Source organism: Gymnogyps californianus, chromosome 2, assembly GCF_018139145.2.
Source record: "Gymnogyps californianus isolate 813 chromosome 2, ASM1813914v2, whole genome shotgun sequence".
In the NCBI taxonomy this organism is placed as follows: Eukaryota; Metazoa; Chordata; class Aves; order Accipitriformes; family Cathartidae; genus Gymnogyps; species Gymnogyps californianus.
Window position 1 is genome coordinate 162,026,648 of NC_059472.1, and position 19,426 is coordinate 162,046,073.

Consider the following 19,426-nt stretch of genomic DNA (forward strand, 5'->3'; position numbering starts at 1 on the left):
TTATTCGAGTTTCTTCAGGAGACATATGCTCTTGCCCTTCCTGTATCTTGCGATCAAGATTTAGGTTGAGGCCTAAAGAAAGTCCCAATAAATTATATTACTGGGATTGTATTGGTCAAACAAAAAGTACAATATTTTTCATCATATTTTATTTGAAAAAATAGTCAAATCCTTACCTTCTGCACTCTTAACCTAGCTAAACAAACTCATTGCTTATAACAAAAAACATGGTTCAGAACTAAGCTAGCATGTCTTTTTCCCTGTCTTTTGAGAGTCAGTTTCCGTTTTTAATCCCCATTTCTGTGTATGCTCAGTTTGACACAATTGTGCTATAACTGCACATTTTTAGTGGTATTTGTGAATTAAATGGTTAAACAGAACTGTAACTTTTATTGATAAATTGTCCTGACTTGTATTTATTAAGAGCAAGGGTCTATGCTTGTTCCAATAGGCACTGTTTGGGGTTTGGTTTTTTTTTTTTTTCTTCCCTGGTTGTCTTGCTGTCCCGTTGTATACATTGGAATTGCTCCCAGTAATTTTGTTTGAAATCAGCCAAGGTTGTAATTTTTCTTCTTTTTTTTCTTTCTAACCATCCCGAAACACAGTTTCAGGAAAGATTGACAGAAGAGTCTGCAATGCCAGAAGGGTAAATGATGTTTCACAGTTGTATAGAATAAAAGGCTTTAGTTAAAATATTTTCCAGTTGTTTTGTGTATTGGATCAATTATGCAATTTTAGAGCTTGGACCATTGCCATTGAAGTCCTTTGTAGTACAACCATTAAAAGTCCTTTGAAGCCTCAAGTAACGGAATGGCTGAAGAAACGGCAGTGCCTTAACAAAATCCCGTAAAGTTGATCTTGTTAAATGGTTGGATATAGGAATTCAGCAGGCATGCAAGCCTTCAAATGCAAGCTCTGAGATCCTGTTGAGGTGGAGAATGTGCTCGAGTCATGCTGTTCACATGAGCAGTGCGTGCTTTTGTACTAGGAAAATATTTTGTGCTAACACCAATGTAGTACATGAGAAAGACGTCCCTGCTACGAGTGACTCGTGCCAGTTGGCACTGAGTTTTCTGGACGCGGAAAGGTTGTAGCCCTGTAAGAGACACATGGGAAGCCAAGGCTGGGTTTCCTGATGCTGAAAATGCCAGTGCAGAATGCTCAAAGCATTTGCTGTGGGCACTGTCAACTGCGCTGCTCTCGGAGAGGACGCAATAATTCAGTGACCGAATGTGTTCCCAGAGGCTCCCAGCATCTGTCTGAGAGGGAATGTCAAGCGAGAGGAGTTTTTTTGCTACTCCCTTTTCATTTCTGTCACCTTTTCTGGAATTGTGCTGTCTGTAAGAGTCCTGAAGGCAAGAGCAGGAGAGGCCCCTGCACAGCGTTAAGGAGTTAATATGAGAGTCACAGCTCAGTGGGACATTGTGAACAGAGAGAGAGTTCCAGTTTGCCAGAATCATAGGAAAAGCTGCTGATTTGTAGAAGTTGTGGGGGTTTTGTTTTGGTTTTTTTTATTTCCAAGTTCATAATGGAAAGGAGTTGTAAATCTAGTATTTAGTAGTGTAACCTGTCTCCCAGAAAAACATTTAATTTGTCTATGATGGGCAAATATTTTTTTCTCTTCAGGTGGGGTAGTGCTGAGAACAGGAGAGCTAGGCTCAGTAGTTGCAGCTGAAGTGCAAGTATCATTTTAGGAAGAGAAGAACTGCTTGAAGGATTTAGCGTTAACTTTTAGAAACGCTAAAAAAAAATACTCAAAATAAGCCGAGGCAGGAGATGATAATGTAGTTCTACCTCATTGCCAAGTGGTGGGAAAATAAGGGACTTAGGATTTATTAGTTCGGTTGCCCATATTCCATGGGAGAGGAGCAACCAGGGGAGTGCCTGACAGCGCACTCCTCGCTCAGTCTTGAGCAGAGCAGCGTGGAGAGCTGCTCGGAGAACGGCTGTCCCATGGTTCAGATCACGCCAGCTGAAGTGTGGGCGTCTGTTCAACATGTTGATCTGAGAGTTGCTGACTCGGGGAGCGAGGGAAGTTGCAGAGGTCGGTTTGCTGAGGTGAATTAGCGTGGAGGTGCCGGGGAAGGGGAGGGGAATGCCTTTGCCAAAGGTGAAGCACAGAGTGACTGTTAACGCATGCATCCAGTTACAGTACTCCAGATTTTGGCCAGTACATTGCACCAAGGCATTGCTTTTTCTTTCACAGAGGTTCCATTTGATTCAGACTTCATCCCTAGAAATTTCTTGAACTTGACGTTTAGCATCAATGTTTAAGCACATGATCTTACACTTGTAGGTGTGCTGATGGCTCCTGCACAGAGCCAGGTGGAGTTACCACCCAGCTAGATAACAGAACTGTTAAAAGCACATGCACACTTAAATATCAGGAAAGTGATTGACTAAAATAGTTTCCTGTACTGTGGTGGAGGTTTTTCTGTAAGCAGCTGTACAAACACCATGCAGAGCAGAGGTACTGATTAGAGACTGGGTGGGACATGTCTGATCCCTCTCTGAGGATATTGTGACACTCTTCTAGCCATCTTTTTCATGGGACTGTGAATGCTTCATTACTTTTTGTAGCTTAGAAATGTAACTTAAACCAAACAATTGCTTTGAAATTGCCATTACAGCAGAACCAACGCAGATTAGTGTTTGCTTAAGGCAAAAGCAAAGAGGGAGGATGTGTGGACATTAGTGGCAGTGCCTGGGAAATAACAGATTAGCACAGTCAAAGCAAATGCACTGAGTAACCTGTGGCTGCTTTCACTTAACAGCCAGAGGCAGTGGTGCCGAGTTCTTTCGTAATTGCTTGGAGGTGAAAATATTTGCCCAGTTACGGGGGAAGATGGAGAAGGGTAAGGGTGCTGAGGGGAATGCAGAATTAAAGGCTTCTCCCTGGGAGGCTGCCTCTGCTGCTTTCCATTTCTGCTAAATTCATGGTGCAGGAGCACAGGGCTGCTGGAACAGCTGAAGTCTCCCGCTTCCCCAGTTAGTGCTGTAATCCTTAGTGCTAGGTGAGATTAAATTCTGAACCCCCAAGCAGCTGGAAACGCATAATTCAAGCCCATCAGTACACGTGTGAGTGGTGTGATCTCTACTCAGTGTTGCAGTCTATCTTCCTGCAGCATTTCTCAGTTACAGCTAAGAGAAGGTCAGTCAAGTGCGACAACTTGGATGAGCAGCTTCTGAACATAGCCTAGAGTCGTACAGCAGAAGATGCAGTAAATTGTCAAGCCTGCTGTGAAAGTTTCAGAGGGAAAACAAAGTCATCACTGCCTGAATTTGGTATTTCAACAGTTCTTGCCAGCAGTTGTTCACCTTAGAGATGCTAAATATATTCGTTCACACATTCAAGTTCAGCTGGAATTAGCTCAGCATCCATATTGCTGTTAATAATGAGATTTGCATGTTTAGGATGGCAATTTCCCTATCATGATTTTGGGGGGTTAGGATCATTCCTAGTACAGAGTTACTACTGTCCAAAGTACCCATGAATCAAGTAATTTACATCAGAAGGGAGGGCTTGGTCCAACCCGCTGAAGTTAGCCTTGCTTGGGGCAAGGCTTGATCAAGTTGCTCCAGCCTTTGTTGAGTAGAGCTGTGAGTAGCTGGGCGGATGGAGGTCCCGCTGCCTCTCTGAGCACCCATCCTGTGTTTAACCACCAGCAGCACCCGGGTGCCCTGGCTCATTAGGGTTAGCAGAGGCATGGCTCAGGGGAGATGAGCTTTGCCTAATCCTTGCTGTAATGCTTGAGCTCCTGGTAGCCTCCTTGAGTTTCATGTCTGCCAGACTCATGTCCTCAGGCTTGACTATTAATATTAGAGAGCATCTCAGGTCTGGAAGCTTATCCTATGGTGTCTGGCCATACCGAACCACGGCGCAGCGTCGAGCTACGCAGCCGCTGCACCCAAGCTCCAAAGTTAGTACAGAGCACTCTGAGGTGACATCCTCCTCCCTTTGTCTGTTTTGCCCTCCTCGTGACAACTGCTGAGATAATCCTCCTTGTGTCTGCAAAGGAACTATCACTGTTGAGTTTATAGATGCCCTCAAAGTTTACAGAAGCAAGCAAGGTAATACACAGCTCTCCCACTTATCTGGAAACAGGAACCGTTCGGGACAGCACCCGATTGATTGTAGTTTGTTGGGTTTTTTGTTTGTTTCAAATCCCAGATAGAAAAGTGGACCGTTCAAGCCATTTCACTCAAAGATAGCTCTGTCTTCACAGCCATTCTACTTGTTTCAGACCAAAATATTACCTTTATTATTTCAGAACTGGCCTATCCTCACAGGCCTTATGAGGTACATTGCTTTCAGCAGGAGTACCTGGTCATTCCCATCCTGAATTTTCCTCAAATTAAGGTGGCAGCAGCAGCAGCGAGAGAATCACAAATGCTCCGGCTTGGTCTGCAGCACACACTCTGTATCAGAGGGGATGGCTCTCCCGCTGTCCATGCTTGTAGTGACGGCAGGAAGGCCTGTGCCTCCAGGAGAACTGGATCCTCTCTGAGTCCAGCCACACTACCGGTCTTTCTAGGTTCTATTTTGAAACTAAGAACTTCTAATCAGCTTTCTCACTTCCGCACCCACAAGTAAAAGAGTACCTTGTATTTCTCTCTGTTTCAGCAGGGAGGTAGCTTCAGGCATCTCAAAAGGTAGTCTCCAAATTGTCAGGTGAAAAGGAATTTGATGAGGAGGTTAAACTCTTCACCTCGTTTAGCATTTAAATGATAAAGTTACAGGTTAGGAGAATACAACATACTACTGCTAGAGGTTTAACTCTCTATTTGGTTCTCTAAATGGGTACGTTAGACCATTGTTCATTTGGATATTACGAAAAAAGAATCAAGTCTTCATAAATACCTGAGGCCTCCCCACCTCCCCTTCCAAGAGGCAATTAACATAACGTAGGCTGGACACAGACTGCCGGGAGTGTTGAGCCATTTATTACTGCGACATTTGAAACTTAGTATGAGTTTTGACAGTCCCCGCTCTTAAATTTCTAAAGGGTGGTTATGGTACAGCATCACCTAAACGAGCTACTACCAGCTTAAAAACAGTTTTGACAAAGGTGTAAGACTAGACTTACACCTTACACAAAGTGTAAGACTGTAGAAACAGTCCTAAATAACAAAAAAAGCAAACAGATCACCTAGGTGTCCTCAGGCATCAGGCTCCAAGACCAAACAAACTGACCAATAGCTTAAATGACATTTATTTTTAGTGTTTGGCTGTTCATCCTTGTAGCAGTCCGGTGGGGAAAGAAGAGAGGAAAGTTATTTTGGCAATATAGGAAAAAAATCTGTTTGCTATTAACAGACCCTTGAGCAGACTAGATTTCAAATCTCTTAATTCCAGTACCTACAGTGAGGGCTTAATGCATTCTTCTTTAAAGCAAAAGATATTTTGAGCATCCTGTTCAGAGCTACTGTGTTTTATGTGAAAACAGTATTTAAGACTAACAACAGAGATGAAGGAATATAAAGGACAGACTTTATGTAAGGGTGTACTCCTCTGCAGACCCCTCTTGTGTTGCAACTTCGCCTGCCCCCTTTTGCTGAAGCTGAGCTGTCACGGGCAAATCCGTGTGACCCGGACTCCCCATCCTGCACCGTTACTAGATTTCAGCCTAGTCAGTCATTTCGCTTACTGATCGCCCTGGGGCACAATGTCGAAACAGAGCAGGAGAAAGGGCAGAGAAAAAGGAAATTAGCCCAATACTGTCTAATTAAGTATACTCGAGTTTATAGCTTAAACATATATCTAACCTTGTACCCCATTCTCTTAATTTATGAAGGATTTTCACCACGCTAACTGTACCAGCTATAGTGAAGTTATTCCCAATCAGCAGCTTTAAAATCCCATGGTAGATCACTGCCCTGAAGGGGTATCAACGCACCTACATTTCTTTCATTGTTCATTTCATGTTTGCCATTACATTCAGAAGCTATTTGAACACAAGTGCAAACAAACCAAGAAAGCTACAAAAAGCAGTAGATGTTGCTGCACCCACGTCCATCCCCGTGTCTTAAACTTACAATGATTCATATAAAAATAGAAATGGGTAAATAGAAAAGCACAACTAGAGAAAAGCTCTTTCTCTGTCACTACAGAAACCAAGACATATTCAACTCCACTGTAAAGGTTAATCACCCTGAAAACACACAGGCCTGACTTAAAATCATCTTTGACTTCAGTTTGTTTCAAATAACCATCATAATTCCCTCCCCCCCTTTGTTTTCTTTTAAACTGTGAGACCACCACATGATCCATTGAAGGGCTGAAGTGAATGACAGGACCCACCAACACGATTTTGTCCTATCTATATGCTGCAACTTCAAACCATACAGTACTTCCTTTCCTGCAAAACTAGTTGTAGAGAAGGTACATAAATAACTTACAGAGAAGGGACTCTAAAACAAGATAAATAACAGTTCGCAGAGTAGTAAGTAGGAATAAAGATATCTTGGGGTAGGAAATGCCTTGAAAGTCACAAGAACTGTCTAATTGAGGCGTACCATTAGAAAAGCTTTCTAACAAGTCAAAACCATAAATACTTTTTTTTTTTTAATACTGTCAATCATGCTGAGAAAATCATCATTAAGTGTCACTGTTCAGGCAGAGTGCCTTCATAAATACATTGACAAGCATTTGCAGGCAAACGTGAATTCAGGAACTTGACGTTTTGCCAGTCTCCAACTTGTGTCTGCATTAATTTCTCCATTAATTTGGTGATTTTGGACAGCATTCAAAGTTTGAACACAGATCAATCCATTACACAATGATTGGAAAAGACAATAGGATATGTATTTCATATGATTTCTTTTATAATATTGTCTACACTAACAAAATAGAATAACTGTAATTCTTTCAAGATCAGAAAAATATTCCAAGCTGTAGGATTACAGCATATGGCAGTCTGTAAACAAAAGCAGCATCCATTTCATTCATGATCTTGTGCAGCTGCTTCTTCTTTCTGTTCACACGCTGCTTCATCCTCTGGTTTCACCAGAGTAGTGGTTAACGAGCTCTCAATACTGTTTACGAGCAGCTTTGTTTCTTGGTTATCGGGATCAGTTCCTAGCGTTGTTTTTGAAGAAATTTCATTAGGAAGAGCAAAAGAAGGTAAAGATGGAATTGAAGGCAGTAAGTCATCCAACTCGGGCTGCTTGACTGAGCCTTCAGAATACATGGTTACATCTTCAGGGTCCAAAGCTGTGGCGTTTTCTGGGAAATGGAAACAGTTTGTAAAAAAACAAAAACTGTCAGGCTCACAGACAGTGCCTCTGCTTACCATACATCTAGAAAAATCAGCTTGAATGAGATACCTCGTGCAGGCACATAATCAGACTCACAACTGTCAAATACATGGGCTGTGTTTACTCAGTTCTCCCCAAATCCAGAAAATCTGATGGTGCCAGCAGGTTTTCTAAAGACCATGAACAATTTGGTCTGCTGTATTCTTATGCTAGAGATGGTTTATTTTGTGTTACAACTCTTAGTCACCCCACCTTCTACAAGGGAAAGGCATCCATGATGTGAAGATTTTTTTTTTTTTTTTTTTAAAATAGAAAAGTCACTATTAAGATGACTGCAGTTTTGTTTTCACTTTACAACTGTGAAGATAAGCCTGTGGTACAAAAATTCATTTACACTGATTTTAGAAATACCTACTTTTAAGGTCAGTTTAATTTGGATCATCAACATTTTCATTTAAAGAAAAAGACGCACATGCTATAATCTTATAAAAACTGTTAGTTTTTGTCCACTTCTACACCTGATTTGTGCTACTTTTTCCATCTCATTTTAGCCAATCCCCTTTGTGATTTTTCTTAAAAATTGGCTTATTTCCAAAAAGCATGATACTGTTGAGCAGGTATGAGTTGGTGCCATTCCAGAAATGAGATCAGAGGCCTAAAGGAACTCTTGAGTACACTTACCAAAATAAGCAGAAGCGTCATTGTTCGACACTAACTTTCCAGTGCCTACTAAAGCATCTGCTGCTGGCATGTTGAAGGAGGCAGATGAAGACATGTTGGACACTTTTGTTAAGTTAGTGAGTTCAGGAAATGAAATACCAGACATATCTAGAAATCCTGAAGGAGAAAGCAAATATTACAGTACTGGTTTAGATATAACACAAAATTCTAGATTCAAAAAGACATGTTATATCCAGGCTGAAGTCAGTGAAGTCCCCTCCCCGCTAAATGCAAATAAATTTAACCTAAATGTTAGCTGACATCAGTGGAAGGACTTCTGCAGAATGTTAACCTCAGTCAGGCTCACAGCACCCGAATTCTACAGCTCTGAAATCCAGTGAAGTCAAAAACTTCAAGGAAAACAACCACCAATGCTCATAGTTCTGCACTTAAGTCTCAAACTTGTTTAAGACCTTATTAGTTTACTTAGGTGTCCTCTAAAGAATTGCTGAAAAAAGCATCTAAGAAAATATACCTGGATCCATAACTCTCTGGAGAGGGGGAGGAGGAGAAAGTGAGCTTTCTGGTGAATAACCACTCATCTCTTGATCTGTGGAATGATCCAAGCTCGTAACTATTTCAGAGTTGTCACTCTGAGAAGTAGGTGCCAATAATGGAGTCTGGAATAACACAGTAAGAAGGAAAAGCATCTTTTTATATTGAAAGCTTCACCTGAAGACGACCTTCCTATGAAAGCGTTCTGCCTCAGTCTCCAAGTACACGAATTCAGAGAGAACCTACAATGCTGAAACTGATAGTCAAGCTGCCGATTAGGACATGTTCCAATGTAGCCTTTTAAAGCCAGTATGTTCTTAGAACAGTCCACACTTAATTCTTGTAGGTGTATTTTATTTCCTAGTGAGCAGGGTCCATCTTGTAACGTGATTCTCATTGACTGGTACAGTTGTAGTATGCAAGTCTTCAAAACAGGAAGAAAATATCTGGCAAAAATTTGTATCGGCCAACACTGGTGAGCTGTCATCTGCTCAGCATCATCAGCTCTCACTTTCCCTTCACCTAACTCCATTTCATTCAAGCAAACTGTATGCTGTACTCAAATATACTGTATTATGAAATGTTCCAACAAATAGAAAATTTTGTAACTCCAGAGAACATGCCAGAGAGAGGAACTTATTTCTTACGCACCTCTGTGTAACCATTAGTAGATGGTACAGGAGTTCCAGCTTCTGGTAATGGTGAAGGTGGTTTGCTTTCTGGCTTTTTCTTCGATATTATAGACTGTGTTGGAATTCTGTGCAAATAGCCATATCCAATACCACATCCTAAACTGTACAAGAAAAGTAAAACAAGACTTGAAAAAAAGGTGTTCTTAACAAAGCTAGTAAGCGTTTTAAATTTTGACTCTTTAAAACAAAAGGAGTTTGAGTCTTCAATCTATAGCAAGAAATACCTACCTGCAAGATTTCTTTCACTTACTTGGAGTACTCAAGGAGCACTCTGCAACTGACATTTAGACATACATAGCTTAGCTTTCACTTGATTATTTTTATATCTTTACAAAATACATAATCTGACCTGATGTGGAGTTTGTTCTTGCTTTACCTGAGTGTTTCACTATGAGAATGTAGCTAGTGAATCTGCTAGGGGAAGTCAACACAGGTTTTGCCATTGTTTTCAACTCAAACAGGATTAGATCCAGAACACGCCTAATTCCTAGTTCTAAGCTAGTTTTTTTTACAGAAAGATGAAGTTTTGTGTGACAAGTGTAAGGAAACAAGGCTTGACTTGAAAACAACAAGCTGTCATCAATAGTGATAATACTCTTAACAGGAGCTCATTTACAGTGAGTATATAACCTGTCATCAGCCAGTGACTGTCCGGAGATCAGTACCTTCCTTCTCCACCCCAGGCTCCATTGGGAGTCACAACTACCTCTCGAAGGGAATCTGCTTCGGTGTTATAAACCATCAGCTTCAGCGGCTTCCCCTCATGGGATTCAATCAGTGAAAAGAAATCCTCTGACTAAGAAGAAAAGAAAGTAGTAGTTATTAAACTCAAATGTGCAAGACAAGGAGCTGAAAGCAAGTTAGCATTTTACGTTGTTATTTACTTCAACGTGAGATATTAAAAACCCAGAGACAGACTAAAACTCACTAGTGTAGTTTGATCTTTAGGGGCAACTCTTTTTTTATTGTCACATTAAGAAAAGATAATCTTTACCTCAACCATAAAGCATCTGTCATAAACATCAACCTCCCAAAATGCCCAAACATTTGGTGTACACACAGTTAGATTTATAAAAAACCCCATACCCTACAAGATACACTTGGCAGGCATGAAGACAATCGCTACTTGAAGGCACATGCACCCTACCTCCTGAAGAATCTGATCAGATCCAACAATGTAGTCAGTGTACGGCTGGAGACCAGCTAGAGCGGCAGGGGATGCGGGTTCAACATCCTGTGAAAGAATGATGTGTGTCATCTGTGCTCACAGCAGGATAAACTACCCCAAGATCAAAAAGGAAAGCTAACTCCAAAAACAACAGAAGGAAAGAATATTTTGTTTATGGGACAAAATAGAAGTCCCTGAACAGTCTACATCTAGGTGTGACATATTGTAAAACATGCTGAATAAGAAAGACCAAGATGCTACCAATGCAAAATGAGATACTTGGAAGATATTGAGAAGTTGCATTTATTTAAACAACCAGATACATAACAAACAGTCTTTCCTATTCAGTTCTACTCTTTCAGCTCTCCCTCTTAATTTTAAAATAATTTTTGGTGCTTTTTGTAACAATAATATTAATTTAAGGAAGTTTAGCCAACACATAGAAACCAATCAGGCCGGAATCTTTTTGCTTTTCGTCTTATGTTGAAGAATCAATGGCAAAAAACCTTCCCCCCATCACACACTATTTGGTCCGGCTGGGATAGAGTTATTTTTGTTCATAGTGACAGGCAACACTACCAGTCACCCACTACTTGTCCCTATTCAAGTAGCTCAGACAAACCTTCAAGACTGTGTACCCTTCTTCTGCGTGATTTCAGCATTGTACTTCTACATACAAGTTCCTTCTAAACATTACGCTTTAAACCAAGGTTGTATAAACACTGACGAGCCACCAAAGAATTCTGTCTCACCAAAACATGCCACACGTGTTCATTGGCTCCCTGGAAACTGCAGAACCTCACGCTGGCTCCAAGAAGACCTTGTCCTCCCCACATGTTACTGGGGATCACCTCCACCTCTCTTATTTTCATTGTTTTGATATTATACACCTCCAGCTTCACTGCTTTTTCAGCATTTGCCTTCAGCAGATCTTTCAACATATTGTTTTCTTTATTCTGTAGAGCACAGAAAGAGATATACGATTAACATTATTTCTAGTTGCACGTGTAACATAGATGCCACGCCTGTGGCGGAATTTGAATACAAAGAACCAAAACTGTCAAAGTTTAGGCTCTGTGTTTCACCATCAGTCCCAGCAGTTCAATTTTCTTTTATTAGAAAGAAATTAGTACTGTCAGCTCGTGTCCCTTTACATAAGTACTTACTATTACTCCGTTTCATCACTTAGATCCCTGTTCTCCATAACTGCTATTAAATTAATATCAGCAATATTAGAGCTCAACTATGTAGTCTTAACAATAAGCAGCAACATTTTACTTCATGCCTCTGATCCCAGTCCTTCTTTTTCATGTTTTATCAAATGCTGAAACAAGTATGTTTAAACAAGTGTTGATCTCTTGCCATTGACTCACCAGTTCAACATTCACCTTGTGGAAGAAAATACACATGAATGAGTAATATCATAAACACCGTGTTAATCTGTTAAGAAGTTAAGGTGACTAAAGGCAGAAATAAGACTATTTCCTCAAATTTGGATCCAGCCAGAGAGGAGACTTTGAACGCCACCAAGTTTTACTTTACCTTTTTAATGCCATATACAATGTCCAATATGAAAAGCTTTCTTTACTGCGACAGCTTTGGCTTCTACCTTTCATCATGACAATACCCATATTTCATGCGAGGGGGGGGGGGGAAGCAATAAAATCATTTGAGGCTTACAAGCCTAGTGTGTCCTATGGCAATGATGAAATCAAAGAAAGGTTCCAGTCCTCCTTGTTGAGCTGGGGAGTTTTCTTGAACCTGCAAAACACACATTTTATTTTTATTATACATTGATCTCCGGTTACATTAAGTGACAATGTTAATCTTTACACTTGATTCAATAGTTACTTTTGAGTTGAACCAGAGATGAGACACCGAATGACAGACCTCGGGAGGCAGCCCACAATTGTGAACTTATTTTTCTAAAACTATGAACAACAAATGTCCAAATGAAGCTGTAAAAAACAGGTTCTGAACCCCATACAAGACACAAGTATTGTGATTCAGAGTGCACAGCATGGAATTATTAAACACTGAAGACTTTGGAGAAGGGCTTAGTTTTCAAAGTGCTGCTTCAGGATTTTCTTCCATGCTACTAATAGCCTGAGCGCATTGAGAGTCCCCAATTACATCACAGCCATTTTTTAAATAAACACAATTTACAGTTAGGTTCCCACAATTTACGGCACGTTAGAATAGGAACGCTTAAAAGAGTATGCTACAAACGCATGGCTAACCACAAGTACTGGTCAAGAAGACTGCCATCACTTACAAAAGATTCATAAGAAATAAGAGTTGCAACATCTCAATTTCATTATAACCAAGTTATCGTAAAACAGATGTAATAAAGAAATACAGCGAATACCTATTAAAATGCATTCACACCAGGATAAAAACCACCAGAAGTTACAAAGAACTTGATATATGCAGAGTATATCCACTTCAAAGTATACTAACAAAGCAACATGATATTAAGGGAACCGTTGCAAACGTGCTAAGTTTGCACTGCTTTTAATTTTGCTTTTTGTTAAATCAGCAGTACAGCCCTTAACCTGCAATATATTTGACTTCTGAAAGCCACCCCACAATTGAAGTGCCAAGTTACAACCCACGCATCATGTAAACTAAGAAGTTCATTGCTAGAAAAGTTAAAACTGCTACAACTTATATTTGGTCTTGTGTTACCAAACTGCTTTTTTTTTTTTTTTAAATAGATAAAGTTGTATCGGTATTGGGGCTTTTGCTGGCATAACTGTCTATACAAGTTATAAAATATACATAAGTAATAGCATAGTTACTTCAGGAAAAGCTTTTAAAGAAAAAAAAAAACAAACCACGTGCTTTATTATTAAACAGTCAAGACTGACCACTGTAACCACAATTGGAGTAGGAAATATTAACTTTCATCACAACCCTAAACTGCATCAAAAGGAAACAGCCAGCTTATACTGAACCACAGGTTAAAAAGGTTTAAAAAGTTTACATCCAAATTCTAAATAATGTGCAAGAAGCCTTACAATGAAACTATCACGTAACACAATGTCAAGGATGAAAACGTACACAAAAAGAACTACATAGAAGCTATTATGGAGCTCATGATATTGTTGTTCAGATGTCTAAAAGCCATACAGACTCCCACACGAAGCTGTAAGCGGCAAAAAACCCCTGCATTTGGTATGTATTTGGTTCTCAAAATGACACCATATCAAAAGTTGCATGAATTCCCTGAAGAAAAAAAAATTACTTTGTCACCTGCATACTGTAGGTCACCAAAATCATCCTCCAGTACAGAAAACTGAGCAGCGTCCTGCACTTAACATAAAAGGAGGAGGCATTTTGTGACCAACAGTCATTTCTGATGGAGTTAACTCAGTTAAGGAGACTGACAAAAGCGGATCACGTAACAACACCTGTACCCCAAACACACCTTGTGATACTGAGAAACACAAACTGCTGATGAAGTGGAAAGCAGCATGTGGCAACAACGTTTCCACTCTTATTTCAGGGAGGAAGACCACCAACTAAATGAAATAACTTATGCAACAACTGTTATCAGCACTACCTCTGCCTATCTTTAAGCTCCAAGATATGCATTCAAACCAATGTGCGTGCAGACAATTTGCCAGATAGAGGAGCTACAACAAATTTGCATCTACATACAGCACCTGTGAGAAGTAGTCCCTCAGGAAAACACTGGCTGGAGCAGGAATTAACCCCCAGCCAAGAGGCTGTAAAGATCCGCAGAGAAATCAGTCAAATCTTCAAGTCAAGGGAGTTTGGAGAGGAGCAGGGAGGGAGGGCCACACTGCTCTTACACCATTTCAAATTCCTCGAAAGCAGCACGAAAGGCTCCCCTCGGCAGTCCGGCAGCCAAGACATCGCAGGCCGAGGCTCCGAGCCCGGTGAAGCCGCCAGGAGGGGTGTGAGGCCGCGCCGGGCGGGTACCCACTGCCTACCGGGAGCGGCGCGGCCGCTCCTCCCCTGCCGTCGTGGCAGTTCCCTGGAAGGAGCCAACAGGTGGGGGCCAGGGAGCCCGCGGCCGTGGCCGACAGGCCCGCCGCCCCCAGCCCAGCGCCCTCTCCCGTGCCGGGCTCGGGGCTCGGCCTCCCTGAGCCGCCGCAGGCGGAGGGGGGGGGGGGAAGCGGGACCCCGCGCCCCGCCGGACCCCGCCGCAGCGCCCGCCGCCCCTCCCGGCCCTCCCGCCCTCTCCCCCCGCGAAACCGCCCCTGCGGGCCCGGCGGCGGCCGCCTCACCCCGTGTACGTGGAAGCCCTCGGCGCCGCCGTCGGGGACCTCGGAGCTCGAGCCCAGCCCCATGCCCACCACCGCGGGACGGGACGGGACGGGACGGGACGGGACGCTCAGGCGGCGGCGGCGGCGGCGGCAACGAGCATCGTCCTCGCGCCGCTCCCTCAGCTGAGGGCGTCGCAGGCCTGAGCAAGCGAGCGCCGAGCGCAGCACCCCCGCGCAGCGGAGGGGAACAAGCGTTCGGCAGTGCTCCTCTCCCTGCCGGCCTGGCCGGGGCGCGTGACGCGGTGACGCCCTTAGCGACGGGGGAGGGGCCGGGGGAAGCGAGGCGTTGCTGCGGGAGGGCGGGGCGCGAGCCGCGGCGGCTCCCACCGGCCTCTGGGCGGGAAAGGGCTGGGCGGCCGCCGGGGCAGCGGTGAGGAGAAGCCGGGGCGTGCGGGGGTCCCTGAGCGTTGTCGGGGCTTGGGTGGCCCGGAGAGCCGCCAAGGGACAGCGCAGAGCCGGGCAGCCGCTCCCCCGCGGCTCCTGGGAGGGAGGCAGAGACCCAGGCGCCGCTCCCGGGGAGGGGAGGCAGGCAGTCGGGTGGTCCCTCGGCCTGCCCTCGGCCTACCCTGCCGCTCGGAATGCCCTGCGCTGCTTGCGTTTGAAATGAGGACGGGGATGGTGCCTGCCGAGCCGGGGCAGCCCCTCCAGCAGCCGGCGTGCAGCCGAATGGCAGTTTGGGTCTCGGAGCCTTTTTTTTTTTTTTTTTTTTTTTGGCAGAAACAGACTCACTCGTAAACTGATCTTTTTTTCCACGTGTATTTTTACAAATCTCTGAAAAAAACCAGTTCTCATTCGAACAGCCTTTAAAAAATTATACTCCTGTTATTATAATCCAGAAAGAGCTTATTATTTTTTACCAAGATCTACTTTGCACATTTCAAAAGAGCAAGTGTTTCTGTTCTGTTCCTCCCTGTAGGTATATATTGTGTATTGCGCTCAAGAAAAGTATTTCCACCAGCTGAGACAATTTGCGGTGTTAGAGCTGAAGAAGCAAATGAATGGTCCAGTGCTGCTGTTTTTCAAGAAATAGGGAGCCTTGTGTTTTGGTAATTCTTAAGAAGTGGTGATATTTCCATTCTCCTGAAATTTCATAGCTGCTCCACTCTGTTTTACTTAGGATGAATTCTTCCGATTCTGCCTTTAACTCATTAATGGAGAAGTTCTGAAAGTTTTCAAAGTAATAGTAACAATTTGAAGCATCATTATATTAACAGAGTTAAAGTGCCAGTTTTATTTCTTGCATGAGTACTTTCATTCCAGTATAAAAGCATCCATTTTAGTAAAACTCCTTGGTAGTTACTGCTCTCACCTCCAAGACGTCATTTTTCCAAAGGATCCATCCACATAATTTCTGTGGCTCAAGCGTGATGCATAAAGACAGAAGAGAAAAAAAGCTGCTTTCTCCATCCTCTGCCGTCGCTTCCAAGTGAAACTCTTAAATTCCCTGACACTTCAATAGCTATTTATGCTTGAAAGCCATACATACTGGCTCATTTTTCTCCGAAAAAAGACCAGGATATTCGCAGGAGCCTTTTTAATTAACTTTTTTCTGGTGTTGTCTCTAAGCTCTGATTGTGTATCCGTGCAGCACATTCATTGAGCATGTGGTAGAAGTGCGTGTAAGTATTCAGAAAAAATAAAATTGTGCCAAACATTTTTCTGTGTTTCCTGCTACATATATTTGGGAACCTTATCACATAGTTATATTTTTTCTTAAACTCCTTTTCTTCAGAACGACTTCTATAGCAGGTGTGCCAATGAAGAACTGCAGTGTTGGCCATGTAATTGTATTTCTACAAATAATAGAAGTAAGAAGGCTTTCTTCAGACATACCAAAAGTAGATGCCAGAGCAGAGAGTATCCCAGTATAAAATGAGTACCTAGGAAATATAAGACCAGAGCAAAAAAAGTCTACAGGAATTCTTTGCATTTGTGTTTACCATGGGAGATAGTGAGGAGGTTCCTATCCCCAAACCTTTCTTTGTCGGGAACTCGTCAGAGCATCTGTCTTATATTAAGGCGGAGGTTAAAGAGCCTGCGAAGAGACAAAATTAACAGTTTGCAGGAATAGGTGGTACTGACCCAATCTCTCCAGAGGAACTCAGGAAAGAGAGAGCACACCTACGAACAGTTGTATTGGACATCTTGCTTAAAAGCGCATTGGCTGCAGGGGACTGGCAAGTACCAAATACCCTGTTTTTTAAAAAGAATTCTAGTACAGATCTGAAGGGGAGGTCTGTAAGCCTCTGTCAACAAAGTAATAGAAACTATAATACATAATAGTTTTAGTGGGTACCTGAGTATTATATTCTTGGGCAGAGTCAACATGGCTCTGATAAAGGGGTGTCCTGTCTCACACATCTCTTGGAGTTCCTAAAGGGGTTAACAGACATACAGAAAGGAGTTGATCTGGTTGCTTAGATTTCAAAAAGTCCCTTATCAAAGCTTTATCAAGCGCTTTTAAGGAAACTAAGCAGCAATACCTTAAGATATCTTTATTTAGATGAGTGGTTAAAAGATAAGAAATAGATGATAGGAGTGAATGATTGCTGCTTGGAAAGATCGTCCAAAGAGTTATCCAAAAAAACCAGTTAGACCCTGCTTTTCTTCATATTCTAAAAGTCCTGGAAAGAGATAAGCAGTGAGATGACAAAGTGTGCTGATGTCATGGAATTATTCAGAATAGCAAAACGAAGGAGCAATTGCAGAACTGCAGAAGGATCTTAGAAGATTAGGTGGGCAATAAAACCACAGGTCTAATTAAGTGTAGATAAACATAACATGATACGTGTGGGGAAAAATCCTGACGAATTCCACATGTGAAATGGTGGGCTCTGAGCTGTCCGGCAACAGTCTGAAGTGAGATCTAGAGTTTACAAAGTGTCATTTCAGAAATCACAAGCAGCCAAAAAGCAAATCCGTTATTAAGAACTATGAGGAAAACGATGGAGACTGAGAGAGAGGACATTGTTGAATTACTGTATAAACTCATAGTTTTCCCACACCTTGCCCTCCCATTAAAAAAAAAAAAAAAAATAGCAGAAATGGGAAAGCTTGAAAAGGGGCAGCAGCAGCAATGATTAAAGGTGTCGCTGGTTACCACACAGGGAATGATTAAGTAAACCAGGGCTTTTTCATTTGGAAGAGAGACAATTGCAGAGAGGATGTGCTATAAGATCATTTGTGGTATGGAGATGGTAGTTAGGAATTGAGTGTTTGCTCTCTTTCAATTTAATAACAAGGGAACTGTTGAAACTATGAGGGCACGCATTCAAAGTAAGCAAAAGGAGGCGATTTTTCATGTGCCAGTTAATTGAGTTCTGCAACTCTCTACCACAGGAGACACAGATGCCAAGAGTTTATTTGGACCCAAGGAGGCAGTGGGCAAGTTCACCGAAGAAGAATCTGAGGAGGGCCAATAAGTACACAGAAACCAGTCCAACAAAAGATAATTTTCCGAGCTGAAGCCATCGGAAGGCTGGGAGGCTGTTCGAAGGAAGTCTCATTTACACGTGTCCCAATCGCAGTCTTTGCCAGGCGCTGTAGAGCTCCTGTTGCAGGTTGAGAGTGGGCTAGATGCAGCTTTGGTTTGACCCGACACAGCTGTTGTTAATGTTAATGCTCATAGCTCTATTCCTTGCTATTCCACGTAGTTTACAAAGCTGTCGTAGAAACATGCACGCACCGAGAGTAGCTTCTTGTGATAGAGCATGCAAATGAAACAAACTGCCTAGTTAGACTGTGGCTCAGAGTTCATTTATACAAATAACTTTTTAAGGAATTGCTAATAACATCTGAATCAACCATCCATCTGCAACGTCTCTGCTGGTCAAATACAAGGTGCTACCTTACAGTTAGGAAAAGCCAGAAAGAACCATTCTGACGTGTCATTGTGTTGTCTTTTGGAACTCATTTATGCACACAAAAGGTGTGAAAATATAAGTAAGTGGGTTTTTTTCCCTGTGCTTTTACATATTACTTGTCACAAGTTTCAACAGTACCTTGGCCAGACATTAGTCCAGTGTTTCATCCGCTTATCCAGGTTAAATTCGGAGTTGTAGAACGAAAGAAATCTAGAGGTGATTTGATAAGTGTAGGTATGTTTTAAGTAATATTTTGTCTAATTTGCTAAATAAAATAGAACCAAAAATAGTGCTGCTGTCACTAGAATTACTGAAAAAATCTAATTTGCCCTGGACCACTCTTTTGCAACACATTTTTGTTTATTTAGAAAAATATTTTAGCTCATGTTTATTCAACACTTAAGCAGTGCTTGCATATTCAATTTGTCAGCTTACATGATGCTCAGAGACTTCAATAAGTTATTAAACAACAGCATTGCACAGCAGAATTCATAGTGATCACATTATGGTATTCTCATGAAGAGAAATCAAGTTTTATTTTCATGTAGCTACCTTGAAGATGATTCCGTGCTACACTAAAGATTTATTTTGACTAGTTGCATGGGTGTTTCTAGAACATCAGCACAAGCATATTTCAGACACTAGAGGAGAGCACTAACTAGTAGCTATTTCTTCTATTAGAGGTAATAAATTTTAGGAATACAAAGATCCTGAACGACACAGAACACTTGCAGCTCACACGGGAGTGACCTGAGGTTCAGCAGCAGTTGGGACTGAGCTGAAGTCCCGTACAAGGTAATGGGAGATTTCCATTCTATATCAGTGGAGAATTGTATATTATTTTTTGGTGTGCCTTTGTGCAAAAATAATTCGTTTTTAAAAGAGATAATTTCTAAAGGAGAAAAGCTTACTATTTTACTTTCCAATCTGGCAAAT

The 19,426-nt window shown here is 42.1% G+C and overlaps 1 protein-coding gene across 1 annotated transcript; it reads right to left on the minus strand.

Annotated features, from left to right (window-relative positions):
- Nucleotides 1–4,922: 4,922 nt before the first annotated feature.
- GORASP1 (golgi reassembly stacking protein 1) lies at nt 4,923–14,690 on the minus strand. The gene is made up of 9 exons (XM_050891361.1): nt 14,589–14,690; nt 12,013–12,093; nt 11,085–11,288; nt 10,312–10,398; nt 9,830–9,960; nt 9,124–9,265; nt 8,453–8,597; nt 7,939–8,094; nt 4,923–7,225 (listed from the first exon to the last, which is right to left on the minus strand). Exons 1-9 carry the CDS (start codon nt 14,649–14,651, stop codon nt 6,942–6,944), a joined length of 1,293 nt encoding a protein of 430 aa, XP_050747318.1. The 5' UTR covers nt 14,652–14,690; the 3' UTR covers nt 4,923–6,941.
- Nucleotides 14,691–19,426: the final 4,736 nt, after the last annotated feature.